Below are 15,711 nucleotides of genomic sequence, written 5' to 3' on the forward strand. Positions count from 1 at the left end.
CGGTGCTTGTGATGAGCATGCAAACAAACACGCACTGATCATTTATCTGCGTTGTCTTTGAAACTGATTGGCCTACACCAGACGAGTGAAGCAATCCACCTGCTTCTGGTCTTAAATAGAGGAAGATGACGTTATCTTGTGTGTGTGTGTGCGTGTGTGCGTGCGTGTGTGCGTACGTGTGTGCGTGTGTGCGTGTGTGTGTGCGTGTGTGTGTGTGTGTGCGTGTGTGCGTGCGTGTGTGCGTGCGCGCGTGCGTGCGTGTGTGCGTGCGTGCGTGTGCGTGCGTGCGTGTGTACGTGTGTGCGTGTGTGTGTACGTGCGTGCGTGTGTGTGCGTGTGTGCGTGCATGCGCGTGTGTGCGTGTGTGCGTGTGTGTGTGCGTGTGTGTGCGTGCGTGTGTGCGTGTGTGCGTGCGTGTGTGCGTGCGTGTGTGTGCGTGCGTGGGAGTGTGACTGTCCTTCACACCTCGACCCTCCACACGTTGAGCCCCGACACTTTCGTGACGGCCTTCACGGTGTCCGGGGAAAGCGCCATCGTCGTTGAGCCTCGCTTGAGGTCGGTCTTGTCAGCTGTGCCGGGAAAGAGAGAAAAGTTACAATGTAAGGCTATGCATGTCAATAGAAGTCTATGGGCAATGTTAGTCTGTGGGCAATGTAAGTCTATGAGCAATGCAGATCTGTGGGTAATGTTAGTCTATGGGCAATGTTAGTCTATGGGCAATGTTAGTCTATGGGCAATGTTAGTCTATGGGCAATAATGTTAGTCTATGGGCAATGTTAGTCTATGGGTAATGTAAGTCTATGGGTAATCTTAGTCTATGGACAATGCTAGTCTATGGGCAATGTTAGTCTCTGAGCAATATAAGTCTATGGACAACAATGTCAGTCTGTGGTCAATATCCTAAACCCACAGTGGTCTGCATTCCTTCAGCAGAGGAGGAGGAGGAGTAGGCACAACGAGAATGTGTCGCTCAGGGCGAGCAGCTACATCATGGAAGACCTTTTCTGCCGGTCTCAAAGTATGAAAAACAAGAATGGGTTTTACCCTTTCTGGCGATATCACAAGAGAATAGGTGTTAAGATGTCCAAACACCAAATGGAAACCTTTTGCAAGGAATCAGGTAACTGCATTAAGCACACATGCTCCTTGTGATGAACATACAATCCAACGCGCTCTGATCATGTAGAATGCATCGTCTTTAAAACTGATTGGTCTACACCAATGTTAGTCTATGGGCTCAAAGACTAGCATTGCCCATATGGCCTTGTCTCATCGCTGTCAGTCCAAAAGGCGAGCAGTTTTTGTTGTTGTTGTAGTGAGAATGTGAATTCAGTTCCTTGTCCCGGGATCGCATCTCCTCCCACCGTCCTTTCGAGGTCGATAAACACAAAGTACCGCTTGGAGCAAGTCAGAATCATAAAATGTGTTTATACTTCAGGAGGAATCCGATGTGCTATAAAGCACGGGGTCAGACCATTACAACAACGGGCGCAGTGAAAAAGCACGATCGGAGTTCGAAGTAACAGGAAATGTAAACACATCACTTGGAAAAAAAATACACAAGTAAAACTAAACTATTTTAATGTTTCGATTTAAAGCTTTCGTGACTGCAGGGATTCATCTTCTTGGTTCTTTCGGTAAAGTCACGTAGAATGGAAATAATAAAATAATAGAAATAAAACATAATAAAATACAATTCTCACGACGTTTCGGCCACAACGCAAGCAGCCGTCATCAGGCGAAGAACAGGGCTGTCATAAAGACAGCGTCTGACCTGTTCTTCACCTGAGGACGGCTGCTTGCGTTGTGGCCGAAACGTCGTGAGAATTTAATTTTATTATGTTTTATTTTTATTATTTCCCTTCTACGTGACTTTACCGAAAGAACCAAGAAGATGAATCCCTGCAGTCACGAAAGCTTTAAGTCGAAATTGAACGCTGAGCCGTCTTGCGGCGTTCCGAGATTCGTCGCTGAATGGGACACCCAAGCACTGCAATTTGGCAGATGCCTCGGAGCGGGAAATAGTTCATTGACAGGAGCGGGCTGGTCGGAGGAAATGTGGAACAATTTGATGATTAATTCGTTATGAATTCTGTTCACGGCGATCACCACAGTCGCGAGCGCACACGCTCAACACATGTTAGCAGAATTATTTATGTCTCTTGAGGTGTGCGCGGCGCAAAGCTGTACAACAGACGGACAACCGAAACTCTCATTCATTATTAAAGCCACGGCTAAGTTCCTTGTTGTGTAGATCGTAGTAATAGGTTTTTACCCTTTCAACTGGTTCAAAAACTGACACCTTTATACAAAGCATCATGTTTGCAATAACCACAACACAAGCAGTCAAAATGCAAACAAAAAGAAACAACTCTGATGATGATAATGATATGCACTGTCCTTGAAGTTGATTGGTCCACACCCGAGACAGCTTTTCTTAGAGCCTAGTCTCCATTGGTGTTGTCTCGGGTGTGGACCAATCAACTTAAAGGACAGTGCATATCATTATCATCATCATCAGAGTTGTTTCTTTTTGTTTGCATTTTGACTGCTTGTGTTGTGGTTATTGCAAACATGATGCCTTGAATAAAGGTGTCAGTTTTTGAACCAGTTGAAAGGGTAAAAACCTATTACTATATTTTGCCACTGGTAAAGGAGGTCTCATAGTGTGTAGATCGTAGTTCAAGCCCTTTCCCAATCATCATCATCGATTCACTGCTGGATGAAGGCTTCCCCAAGCCAACGCCGTCTTTCGGCGTTCCCCGATGTTAGTAACTCGCCCGTCACAATCAATCCTCAAAATCACGTGTCATCAAAGCGTGAATGTGCCATCATTGCACCTCCGATTAGTGCGGTCCGGCTACGGAGGCTGCGAATGAAGTTCAACGTAAAGTCACGTAGAAGGGAAATAATAAAATAATAAAAATAAAACATAATAGAATACAATTATGTTTCATTGGTATTATTTTATTATTTCACGTAGAAGGGAAATAATAAAATAATAAAAATAAAACATAATAGAATACAATTATGTTTTATTGGTATTATTTTATTATTTCACGTAGAAGGGAAATAATAAAATAATTAAATTTATACTTTATAGAATACAATTATGTTTTATTGGTATTATATTATTATTTCCCTTCTACGTGACTTTACCGAAAGAACCAAGAAGATAAAAATGTAAGTGGGTGTGAGACGGATGAATGTACACGTGTGCTGAATGTATCTTGCGCCGTGCGTAGCCAACCGCGCTAATCGGAGGTGCGGTGTATGTACGTGTGTTGAACTTTTTTCGCACCGTACGCCGCCAACCCGTGCCAATCGGAGACGTCAGTTATCGCACTCGCAGGCCACCTTCATACCGATTGTGAAACGGCTCCTCGTCCGGTTTCAGCTGGATCGGGAGTGGAGTTGCTGACCGGTTGTACTGCTTTTATTTACCCACGCAGGGGCCAACAGCGCCGGCGTCACACCGGCGTGACACGCCAAAGGGCAATCAACCACAAGCGCCAATCTATTCGTGCGCGTGGATGGCAGCGATGTGGTTCAGGATCTCGATGTCAACGTGCAGGCCCAGCGGCTGCTGCACGTAGCCAACCCTGAATGGATGAGTGGGTGAGTGAGTGGGTGAGTGAGTGGGTGGGTGAGTGGGTGAGTGTGTGGGTGAGTGAGTGCGTGGGTGAGTGAGTGAGTGGGTGAGTGAGTAAGTGAGTGGGTGAATGGGTGAGTGAGTGGGTGAGTGAGTGGGTGAGTGAGTGGGTGGGTGAGTGGGTGAGTGGGTGAGTGGGTGAGTGAGTGGGTGAGTGGGTGAGTGAGTGGGTGAGTGAGTGGGTGTATGTTGAACTTCTTTCACACCGTACTTCACTAAGAGTGAATGAATGAGTGGGTGAGTGGGTTAGTGAGTGAGTGGGTGAGTGAGTGGGTGAGTGATTGAGTGAGTGGGTGAGTGAGTGGGTGAGTGAGTGGGTGAGTGAGTGGGTGAGTGAGTAAGTGAGTGACTGGGTGAGTGAGTGAATGGGTGAGTGAGTGGGTGAGTGTAATGTGTGTATGTTGAACTTCTTTCACACCGCACTTAACCAAGAGTGAGTGGGTGAGTGTGTGGGTAAGTGGGTGGGTGAGTGAGTGAGTGGGTGAGTGAGTGGGTGGGTGAGTGAGTGGGTGAGTGTGTGGGTAAGTGGGTGGGTGAGTGAGTGAGTGAGTGGGTGAGTGAGTGGGTGGGTGAGTGAGTGGGTGAGTGATTGAGTGAGTGGGTGAGTGAGTAAGTGAGTGACTGGGTGAGTGAGTGAATGGGTGAGTGAGTGGGTGAGTGTAATGTGTGTATGTTGAACTTCTTTCACACCGCACTTAACCAAGAGTGAGTGGGTGAGTGAGTGAGTGAGTGGGTGAGTGAGTGAGTGGGTGAGTGAGTGAGTGAGTGGGTGAGTGAGTGAGTGGGTGAGTGAGTGGGTGAGTGAGTGGGTGAGTGAGTGGGTGAGTGAGTGGGTGAGTGAGTGTGTGTGTGGGTGTAATGTGTGTACGTAACGATCGCTATCCACGTGCGGGCCACCGCTTATCTCGGACAACTCGGCCACACAAATGTGGAATGTCCACAATTTTGCTCAGGGCGACGGTGCGGTACAAATAGCAGCTGCTCAATGCTCGCTTTCAGGGCATTGACCTTTTGACACGACCCAACATGAATTCCCGCTGCCCCGGGGCAAATTGCTCACGACTGGTTGGTAGGCGCACACTCAGCGTGCACAGCGGCAAATCCATTCGCGTCGGCTTCCCTCGCTCTCCGCGGGTCTCCCTCTCTGCTTCCCTCGCTCTCCGCGGGCCTCGCTTTGTGCGGTCTCGCGTGCGGCACGTGCCAGTCACGTGACGTGTTTGGCGACACGAGCACAGGAAGTGAACGTCCCTCCAGCCAGATAAAACTAGTTTGTTTTTACGTTTAACAGCCCTGCGGAACAGATGGGAACTTTTATTTTTTGGACACGCACTTTAGCGTTTGAAAGTGTGTTTTTTCTAATGCGGTCAAGTTGTTTTGGTACGCTGTGAATGGACACACGGTGTGTGTTCATTCTGAATAACGCGATGTGAATAATACATAACGACAACGATGATGGTGGTGGTGGTGACGATGGTGGTGGTGGCGATGATGATGATGGTGACGATGATGATGGTGGTGGCTATGATGGTGGTGGTGACGATGATGATGGTGGTGGCTATGATGATGGTGGTGGTGGCGATGATGATGGTGGTGTGGTGATGACGATGATGATGGTGGTGGCTATGATGATGGTGGTGGCTATGATGGTGGTGGTGGCGATGATGATGGTGGTGGCTATGATGATGGTGGTGGTGGCGATGATGATGGTGGTGTGGTGATGACGATGATGATGGTGGTGGCTATGATGATGGTGGTGGCTATGATGGTGGTGGTGGCGATGATGGTGGTGGTGGCGATGATGGTCGTGGTGGCGACGATGATGATGGTGATGGCTATGATGATGGTGGTGGCTATGATGATGGTGGTGGCGATGATGATGGTGGCGGTGATGGTGGTGGTGGTGACGATAATGGTGGTGGTGACGATGATGATGGTGGTGGCGATGGTGGTGGCGACAATGATGATGGTGGTGGCTATGATGATGGTGGTGGCTATGATGATGGTGGTGGTGACGATAATGGTGGTGGTGACGGTGGTGGTGGCGATGATGATGGTGGTGGTGACGATGATGATGGTAAGGATGATGAATTTCTCACTTTTGCATACAAGCAGCACACTCACTCGCACAAACATGCACGCACTCACTGCCACACCTATACAAAGACAAAGAGGCCCCGTATAGCCTCAACAGGAAGCCACTGTGAGCTTTGCACTTTTAAATCTAGATTTTAAAAAACAACGAATGTCTTTAGAACTGCTTTTCGCGTGATAGCTTCCTGCCCTTCCCACACGCTTCCGATGAGCCCCGGATGGCGACGTACGGTGCGAAAGAAGTTCAGAAAAAGTTTTACCCTTTCTGGTAATAAAACAGGCGTGTTAGGGTGTTAAAAACACCAAACAAAATCCTTTTTTTTTTTCAAGGAATACTGTCTGCAACACATTCCTGCGGAGGGAGCTGGTAGGAACGTTGGGTTGCTCGGTCAATGGCCAGGGTCAACGGCGGCGTGGTGTATTCCGCAAATATGCCCGACTGTGAGGGCGGGCACAAGCCGGCGTGAGTAGGTTAAACGTTGAGTTTTATAAGGGCACCACGGGGTGACCAGCCCCTCCCCACCCAGCCCCTCCCCTCCCACCCCCCACGCAGCCCCACCCTCCCCACCCAGCCCCTCCCCACCCTCCCCTCCCCACCCAGCCCCATCCTCCCCACCCAGCCCCTCACCACCCTCCCCTCCCCACCCAGCCCCTCCCTCCTCACCCAGCCCCTCCCTGCAGGACGGACACAATAATCCCTTGTGGGCTGGTGTAACCAGGAGGTTCCTACCAGTAATAACCACACACACACTACTTGTCGTGAATATGCAAACAAACACAAGAACCACGCCCTGATAACATGATGGCATTGTCTTTGAAACGCATTGGTCCACACCAGAGACAGCTTTCTTTAGAGCCCAATCTCAACCGGTGTTAGGCCAGAGGACGCCAAAAGGCGTTCAGCAACAGAGAGGCAATGCCACTCTCAGGGTATTGAAATCTCGGGGTGAGCAGCTGCAATGTTATAATACTCTGATTGATGCTCCTGCTGTTGTAGAGTGACTCATGCAGCCAGCTATGGCAGCAGGGTTTTGGTAGTACATGTTGTTGTTTATGCCATTTATTGTGAAAAGTGTATTGGTTTAGCCATGTTTGTTTGTTGTAGTACAGAGTTAGACTGATGGCCTTAATCTAAGTTGTCTTGTGGTTGTTGTTGTTTGACTTGCATCCCACTGGGATTTTTGCACACAGCGTTGGTGTACGGTGTTTTTTCTGCAATATTTTGCCGTCTTTTCTTGGATTTTCTGTTTGCACTTAGTCACATATTCACTTTAAGATGTTTTTTGCTCATGTTTTTGTTTGTTGCGGTTGCACCCGATTCAAGAGCCGAATGGCTCACAGGGCTATATACCTAATCAATGAACTTGAATGTTGTACATGCGCTGAGAGGCAATTGCGTAGTAGTCAGTTTTTTTTAAATCCTTTATATTAAGTTCGCTTGCTTGCTTGCTTACGACCGTGCAAATCTTTCGGTCGTTTTTTAACCCACTTCCCGTGATCCAATCGAGCTGACATTTTGCACACAGACTCGTTGTGCGTGACAATTAATGTTCGTGAAAAAATGTTTCCAAAATTTGACACTGTTTAGGGAAAACTAATTAAATATTTAATTACCAATTGCTTAATACTGGCAGACAATCATTTGACCCATAGGTGGCAGCCATCTCAAGCCAGAGGACGAGAGGACTCTAGCCGCCACGCATATAAAGGATTTATAGTGAAAAACTTTGTTTTTACGGGTTATACTTGTTTTGTGTTTGCATGTTCACCAAAAGTGCGTGTGCTTAATGCAGACAGGAAAAACGGTTTCTGTTTGCTGTTTGAACATCTTAACAGAACTGTTGTATTGCCAGAAAGGGTACCACTATCGTTATATTTGAATATTGATTTGACGCTTTCGGCCCGCAGGAATCCATACTCTTTGGTTCTTTAGGTAGCACATAAAATCAAACAAATCACGACGTTTCGGGCGCAACACCAGCGTCCGTCATCAGGTGGGACAACCACACAGACCACTTAAGCAATTTTGAAGTTGAACATACGGTACACACACATACAACAGACTGCTGGGGCAAGTGCTGTTAGCGAGCACCTATTAAGGACAGCACAGCGCACGTGGCGGTGCTGTGTCCACCAAATACCACCCTCCCCCCGACCGCCTTTGTCTCCCCCAGTGCCGATGTTTACGATCCGTACAGCGAACTGATTTTAGGTTGAGTGGACGTAGAGGACGCCCACTCTCGGCTCAAATATTCGCCACCGCGTGCTGGTGAATCGAACTCGGGCCCATTGCGCTAACCGCTGCACCACCACTCCCCGTAAATACACCAAAGATAAAGATCCCCCGTATAGCCTTGACAGACTGTAGGGTCAAGTGCTGTTAGCGAGCACCTATGAAGGCCGGCACGGTACACGAGGGGGTGGGTGGCCATAACCACGCCCGGCCGCCTTTGTCTCCCTAGCGGCGATGTTTACACATCACACCAGGTACTCATGTGAGGCCGAGTCGACCTAGGGGAGGCCCAGGACCGGTTCAGATAATCGTCACTGGGTGTTGGCCGTGAGCGGGAATCGAACCCGGGTCGCCGGGTTCATAGCTAAGCGCGCTAACCGCTACACCACCGCTCCCCACCGCTCGTGGAGGCGAGCACCTACACGCACGCACACACATGGAACATTTAATTCGGACTGAGCCAGAAATGTTCGCGAGAACAGGCTGGACCACATTTCTCGCCCCTTGTCATTCGCTCACCAAGCGGAATCGCATTAAAAACTACCCACACGCCACCAACACCACACACGCACCACCACACACGCACCACCACACACGCACCACCACACACGCACCACCACACACGCACCACCACACACGCACCACCACACACGCACCACCACACACGCACCAACACCAACACCACACACACACCAACATACACTACTATACACTATTATACACTACACTATACACTTATACACTACACTATAAATTACTATACACTACACTATACACTACACTATACACTACACTATACACTATTATACACTATACACTACACTATACACTATTATACACTATACACTACACTATACACTACTATACACTACACTATACACTATTATACACTATACACTACTATACACTACACTATACACTACACTATACACTACACTATACACTACTATACACTATACACTACACTATACACTACTATACACTACACTGTACACTATTATACACTATACACTACTATACACTACACTATACACTATTATACACTACACTATACACTACACTATACACTGCACTATACACTACTATACACTACACTATACACTACTATACACTACACTACACACTACACTATACACTACACTATACACTATTATACACTACACTACACACTACTATACACTACACTATAAATTACTATACACTACACTATACTCTACACTATGCACTACACTATACACTACACTATACACTACACTATACACTATTATACACTACACTATACACTACACTATACACTACACACTACACTATACACTACACTATACACTTATACACTACACTATACTCTACACTATGCACTACACTATACTCTACACTATGCACTACACTACACTATACACTATTATACACGACACTATACACTACACACTACACTATACACTACACTATACACTACTATACACTACTATACACTACACTATACACTACAATACACTACACTATACACTAATATACACTACTATACACTACACTATACACTACTATACACTACACTATACACTACAATACACTACACTATACACTAATATACACTACTATACACTACACTATACACTACTATACACTACACTATACACTACTATACACTACACTATACACTACACTATACACTACTATACACTACACTATACACTACACTATACACTATACTATACACTAATATACACTACACTATACACGACTACACTGTACACTACACTATACAAGGCTACACTATACACTACACTATACACTACAATACACTACACTATACACTAATATACACTACTATACATTACACTATACACTACTATACACTACACACTAGTGCTGTACTAGTGACGAATTGGCCACGTTCTGTTCACGTGACAACCCCTTACTAGTTGACCGTGTCGGGTGGTGGCGGGTTTAGCGACACATTTATATTTTCACGCGATCTCACCCCCCCCCCCCCCCCAAAAAAAAACTCCAGGCCTAGATTGGCCCGCGTCAATTTCCATTCGCTCCGCGTTCAACCAGGGGGAGAAGAAGAAGAGAGAGAAAACAAGGGCAAGACCAGCGGAGTACAACACTGAAATACGTGAACTCCCCGCGCCCATATAGTATTGCACCGTTGATATCACTGGTCAACACACTTTTTCTGACATAAGGTATTCCAACGGTTTAAAAGTAATTTTGGGTTGATGATTGATTCCAAATCTGGCATCAGATGTTGTCTATCACATCAGGTTTTTGAGATATCAAATGTTGCATTTTCAATAAAAACTGCGGAAGAAAAATATTATATAAATGTGGATATCTACATAAAATGATATTACAAACACACTATCCTAAAAATACAGCACCATACTTTAACACTAAAACAGTCACTGACTCGCAACAACTTGCACTCATAAGTGACAGAGTTAATTTCGGGTAAAATCAATGAAAATGTGGTATGCCGATAGCATAAAAATGAGATGTGATCGAGAAAATCTGAGATCAGATTTGGAATCAGCACCCTGAAATTAGTCTAGAACAGCTGCAAAAGTCCAGGCCAGAAATTATTTTGTTGTTGACCAGTGTAATACTCGGCCAAATATTATTGAGTATTTTGCCAGGTAAGGGCACCACCTCCCCCACTCTCTTTTTCAGAAGCGACAGCGGCAATGACAAATGATAGCTCAACGAAGTGGGCTCATCGTTACCGTCGTCGTGTGGAAATTCATAAGCATCAGCCAGATGACTCTAAAACGCGTGACGTTGATTCTAAATGTGGAGGGGGGGGGGGGGAATCGGAGGACCCGGAGAAAAATCCACGCGACCACGGGGAGAGAGAGAGACGCAAACTCCAAATATACAGCAGCAGGCGTCAGGGATGGGATCGAACCCACGACCTCCTGTATACCTGGCGAGGTAGTTAACATCTTCTAGCCACCGTGATGATGAGAGAGAGAGAGTGACACGCAAAGTCAAAATATACAGCAGCAGGTGTCAGGGTCGGGATCGAAGCCACGACCTCCTGTATACCAGGCGAGGTAGTTAACATCTCCTAGCCACCGTGATGATGAGAGAGAGAAAGACACGCAAACTTCAAATATACAGCAGCAAGCGTCAGGGTCGGGATCGAACCCACGACCTCCTGCATACCGGGCGAGGTAGTTAACATCTCCTTGCCACCGTGATGATGAGAGAGAGACACGCAAACTCCAAATATAGAGCAGGCGTCAGGCTCGGGATCGAAGTCACGACCTCCTGTATACCTGGCGAGGTAGTTAACATCTCCTAGCCACCGTGATGATGACAGAGAGAGACACGCAAACTCCAAATATACAGCAGCAGGCGTCAGGGTCGGGATCGAACACACGACCTCCTGTATACCTGGCGAGGTAGTTAACATCTCCTAGCCACCGTGATGATGAGAGAGAGAGACACGCAAACTCCAAATATAGAGCAGGCGTCAGGGTCGGGATCGAAGCCACGACCTCCTGTATACCTGGCGAGGTAGTTAACATCTCATAGCCACCATTTCATTTGCTGCAGCTACATACTATTAACATTCCTTCCCTTTATTAATGCTTCCCCCTGTCCCCTCCCTTTGATGCTGCTGGTCCTGCATAATGCACGGGCAAAACATGACTTTAAACACCCCGCCAAACCTCTTACGCATTTCACAAGTAGTACTCGTCGCATGTCTGCATTTCCCATAAATATGCTAAAATTCCTCTTGATATGCAAATTCTTTTGTCAAGGCGCTCTTCCTCCTCCCTCCCAGCTTAAATAGACGCTCCAAGCCTAGGACGTGTCATTCAGACGCTGTCTTATCGACAGACCTGTTCTTCACCTGAGGACGGCTGCTTGCGTTGTGGCCGAAACGTCGTGAGAATTATTTTATCACGTTTTATTTTTATTATCTTTTTATTTCCATTCTACGTGACTTTACCGAAAGAACCAAAAGAAGAATAAGCCACCGTTTCGCTTTCTCTATCGCTGCTGTGAGTCAGCAAGATCCATCAGCAGGAGCCGTGGTTGATCCCCTGCTGGATTAAGGGCGTCACGCCAAAGTCGGCCGTCAACATTCCAGCGACCAACATTTTTTTTAAAAATCATTTGGTGAAAAAAAAAGATACAGCCTGGTCAACTTGTAGACGGCTCGAGTTTGGTGTCTGCCGAGCACCTCCACCCCCCCCCCCCGGGACCCCTAACTGGGTATTTGTGGTGGGCAAAGAGCTTGACAGCTCATCGGATTTTTCTCCAGGACAAATCAAGATTACTACATTATCAGTGACGTAGTTACCATTGTTAAGACAGAGCGGGCTTATCCCAGGAACGCCGCGCATCCATTCTGCTGCTTTGGCGTTGAGAATTGCCGGCGTAAGGCACTACCACTAGACCACAAAGCCGCCGGGTACGAGTTATCCACAGTAATCCTATCTTACAGGTGTCAGTTGCTCCGCATCAACATCAGCCATACGAAAGACCGAGCGTTATTGCGATTGTATTGCCCCTAAATCACTCTCGTGCTAAGAACATATTTAATTTGGACGAAAAAAAGCAGGTAAAAATAGTAATAAAATAACATAATAATAAATGAAAATAACTATTTTTTTATTTTTTTTTACCCACGTGACTTTACCGAAAAAACCTAAGAGTATGAATCCTTGCAGTCACGAAAGCTTCAAATCTAGAAAGAAAGAAACAGCAGGCACATCGACTCACCTGTGTTCGCTGATGTCAGTTTCTCACTCGGGAATACCTTTCTGGGACAGCCTTCGGAAGCGTTCCGGCTGAAATCAAGAACCAGCATCTGTACTTAATACTGGGGGGGGGGTGAATGAATCCGATGATCTATAAAGCTCTTAACAGGCGTTCACGGGTTCATCTTCTTGGTTCTTTCGGTAAAGTCACGTAGAAGGGAAATAATAAAAATAAAACATCATAAAATAATTCTCACGACGTTTCGGCCACAACGCAAGCAGCCGTCCTCAGGTGAAGAACAGGGCTGTCGGAAAGACAGCGTCTGAATGAGCTGTCTTTCCGTCTGAATGAGCTGTTTTTCCGACAGACCTGTTCTTCACCTGAGGACGGCTGCTTGCGTTGTGGCCGAAACGTCGTGAGAATTATATTATTACGTTTTATTTTTATTATTGTATTACTTCCCTTCTACGTGATGACATTACCGAAAGAACCAAGAAGAGGCTTCCACGCGTAAGCACAGCAGCGTTCTTACCTGGTCGGTGCACTGCTGCTGCGTCTCGTTCCTTGTTCAACCTTTCGCTCGAGACGCTGTGGGCTGAGCTCGGAGCTGAGTTATTTAAACTCAGCCCACACACACACACACCCTCCCCTATCCCCCCACCACCCCCCACGTGTGTGTATGTGTGTGTGGTGTGCGCGTTGTGTGACAATGCCTGTGGGCATGGGAGTACACTCCGGGTCGCAACACTGTCGCACGAGCCGACAGGGGTGTCTGGTGACACGTGGGGAATTGAATTGTCACTTGGTCTGGTCAGGTTTTCTCGTGTCCGGCTCGTAGACCTCCTGAGAGAAAGCCTCGAGTCTTGCCCCATCAGCCGCTCGTTTTCGCCGGGGCAAAACAACAACGCCGAGAAATTCGTGGCTTCAGGTCTTGCTGCAAACACCTTTGAGTCTGAACGCGTCCGAACTCGCTACGCTGCGCTACGAATCATAGCGAACGCGAGTTCGAAAAATTTTCGAAACGTTTTTTAGTTTGGCCATTTTTTGTTTGTTGTAGTACAGAGTTAGACTGATGGCCTTAATCTAAGTTGTCTTGTGGTTGTTGTTGGTTGACTTTTATGGCTTTATTTTGTTGATTTCGAAAAGTGTTTTGGTTTAGCCATGTTTGTTTGTTGTAGTACAGAGTTAGACTGATGGCCTTAATCTAAGATGTCTTGTGGCTGTTGTTGTTGTTTGACTTGCATCCCACTGGTATTTTTGCACACAGCGTTGGTGTACGGTGATTTTTTTCTGCAATATTTTGCTGTCTTTCCTTGGATTTTCTGTTTGCACATAGTCACTTTAAGATGTTTTCTTGTTCATGTTTTTTTTTGTTTGTTGCGGTTGCACCCGATTCAAGAGCCGATTGGCTCACAGGGCTATACCTAATACTTGAACTTTGCTCACGGCCAACGCTGGCGGCGATGATTTATCCGGACCGGTCCTGGGTCACCCTCCCACTCCCCCCTAGGTCGACTCAGCCTAGAATGAGCGCTTGGTGCGGGTGCGTAGTAAACATCGCCGCTGGGGAGACAAAGGCGGCCGGGCGTGGTGCCGTTCACACCGTCCCCTCGCGTGCCGTTGCCAGCAATCATAAGTTGCGAGCTCGCTAACAGTACTTGCCCGGGCTACACGGGGGATCTTTGTCTTTGTTAAATAAACACCATAAACGGGAAGACCTAACACGATTATTTACATGCCCTTTTAAAGGCTGTTGGGAGCAAGTGCTGTTAGCGAGCACCTATTAAGGTAGCCGTGGGGAACGGTGTTGTGGCCGGTGCTCAGCACGATGTTACGACAACCTCGCTCATTTGCGCGGTTTGTGTTGAGCCGATGTAACTCTGCCACTGATTTTCTTGGTTCTTTCGGTAAAGTCACGTAGAAGGGAAATAATAAAATAATAAAATATAAAACAATAAAAATTATCACGACGTTTCGACTGCAACACAAGCAATCGTCATCAGGTGTGAAATCCACAGCAAGAAAATTAGAAAATTAGAAAATTTGAAATTTGACAATTTTAACTTTTCTTGCTGTGGATTTCACACCTGATGACGATTGCTCGTGTTGCAGTCGAAACGTCGTGAGAATTTTGATTGTTTTATATTTTTATTATTTTATTATTTCCCTTCTACGTGATGACTTTACCGAAAGAACCAAGAATATGAATCCCTGCAGTCACGAAAGCTTCAAATCAAAATCTGCCACTGATGTTAGCCGTCGCTGGGAGGCGCCGGGTTTTTATTAGACGTGAGACTGGGTACTCATTTCAGGCTGAGTCGACCTAGGGGGCGGGCATGGGTTGTGTGTGGGGGGGGGAGTTCTATTAAACTAAAACTAAACTAATTTTTTTTATTTCACCAGGGGTAAGTTCCCACTGAGCAGCTACGTAACTTTATTTTTCGGAAGCGACCATGACCTCACGAATCGTAGCCCAACATCATCATCATCATCGGCTACACAGGAAACAAGGACAACTAATAACTTACAGTCGTGGAAGAATTTTCGGTAATTATTAACGAGTCCGAGTCTCGATCACTCCACTGTCAGTAAAGTACAGCAAAAAAAACAAACACTGTTGTACTGTACTATGCCCCAACGTCTATGCTGCCCTCCTGCCAACCCGCAGCTAGCCAGCCGTGGTGAAGTATAGTCAAAACTCCCTCCACCCCCCCCCCCCCCATGATCCACATTGCGTGGGGAAACCCTCATCCAGCAGTAGAGTAACAAAGCGACTGTCTCTCTCTCTGGTACATTTTTACATCCCAGATTCATTCAAGAACCTCAGTGGGTTCCAGTTGTTTAAAGAAACCAAAATAAGTATAACCCGTAAAAACAAAGTTTTTCACTATAAATCCTTTATATGCGTGGCGGCTAGAGTCCTCTCGTCCTCTGGCTTGAGATGGCTGCCACCTATGGGTCAGATGATTGTCTGCCAGTATTAAGCAATTGGTAATTAAATATTTAATTAGTTTTTCCT

General features: G+C 46.5%; 1 protein-coding gene across 1 annotated transcript in view; it reads right to left on the reverse strand.

Moving 5' to 3' along the window:
• Positions 1-13,319, reverse strand: part of LOC133358210 (villin-1-like) — a 39,116-nt gene extending 25,797 nt beyond the window's left edge. Inside the window, exons 1-3 of the mRNA XM_061576450.1 lie at positions 13,225-13,319; positions 12,714-12,781; positions 466-569 (exon numbers count right to left, since the gene is read on the reverse strand). Coding sequence (XP_061432434.1) covers positions 466-534 — 69 coding nt within the window. The 5' untranslated portion in view covers positions 535-569; positions 12,714-12,781; positions 13,225-13,319. The remainder of the gene's footprint in view (positions 1-465; positions 570-12,713; positions 12,782-13,224) is intronic.
• Between the last annotated feature and the right edge of the window lie 2,392 nt (positions 13,320-15,711).

Source organism: Lethenteron reissneri, chromosome 61, assembly GCF_015708825.2.
Source record: "Lethenteron reissneri isolate LAM-NWPU_2019-01 chromosome 61, ASM1570882v1, whole genome shotgun sequence".
Classification (NCBI taxonomy): Eukaryota; Metazoa; Chordata; class Hyperoartia; order Petromyzontiformes; family Petromyzontidae; genus Lethenteron; species Lethenteron reissneri.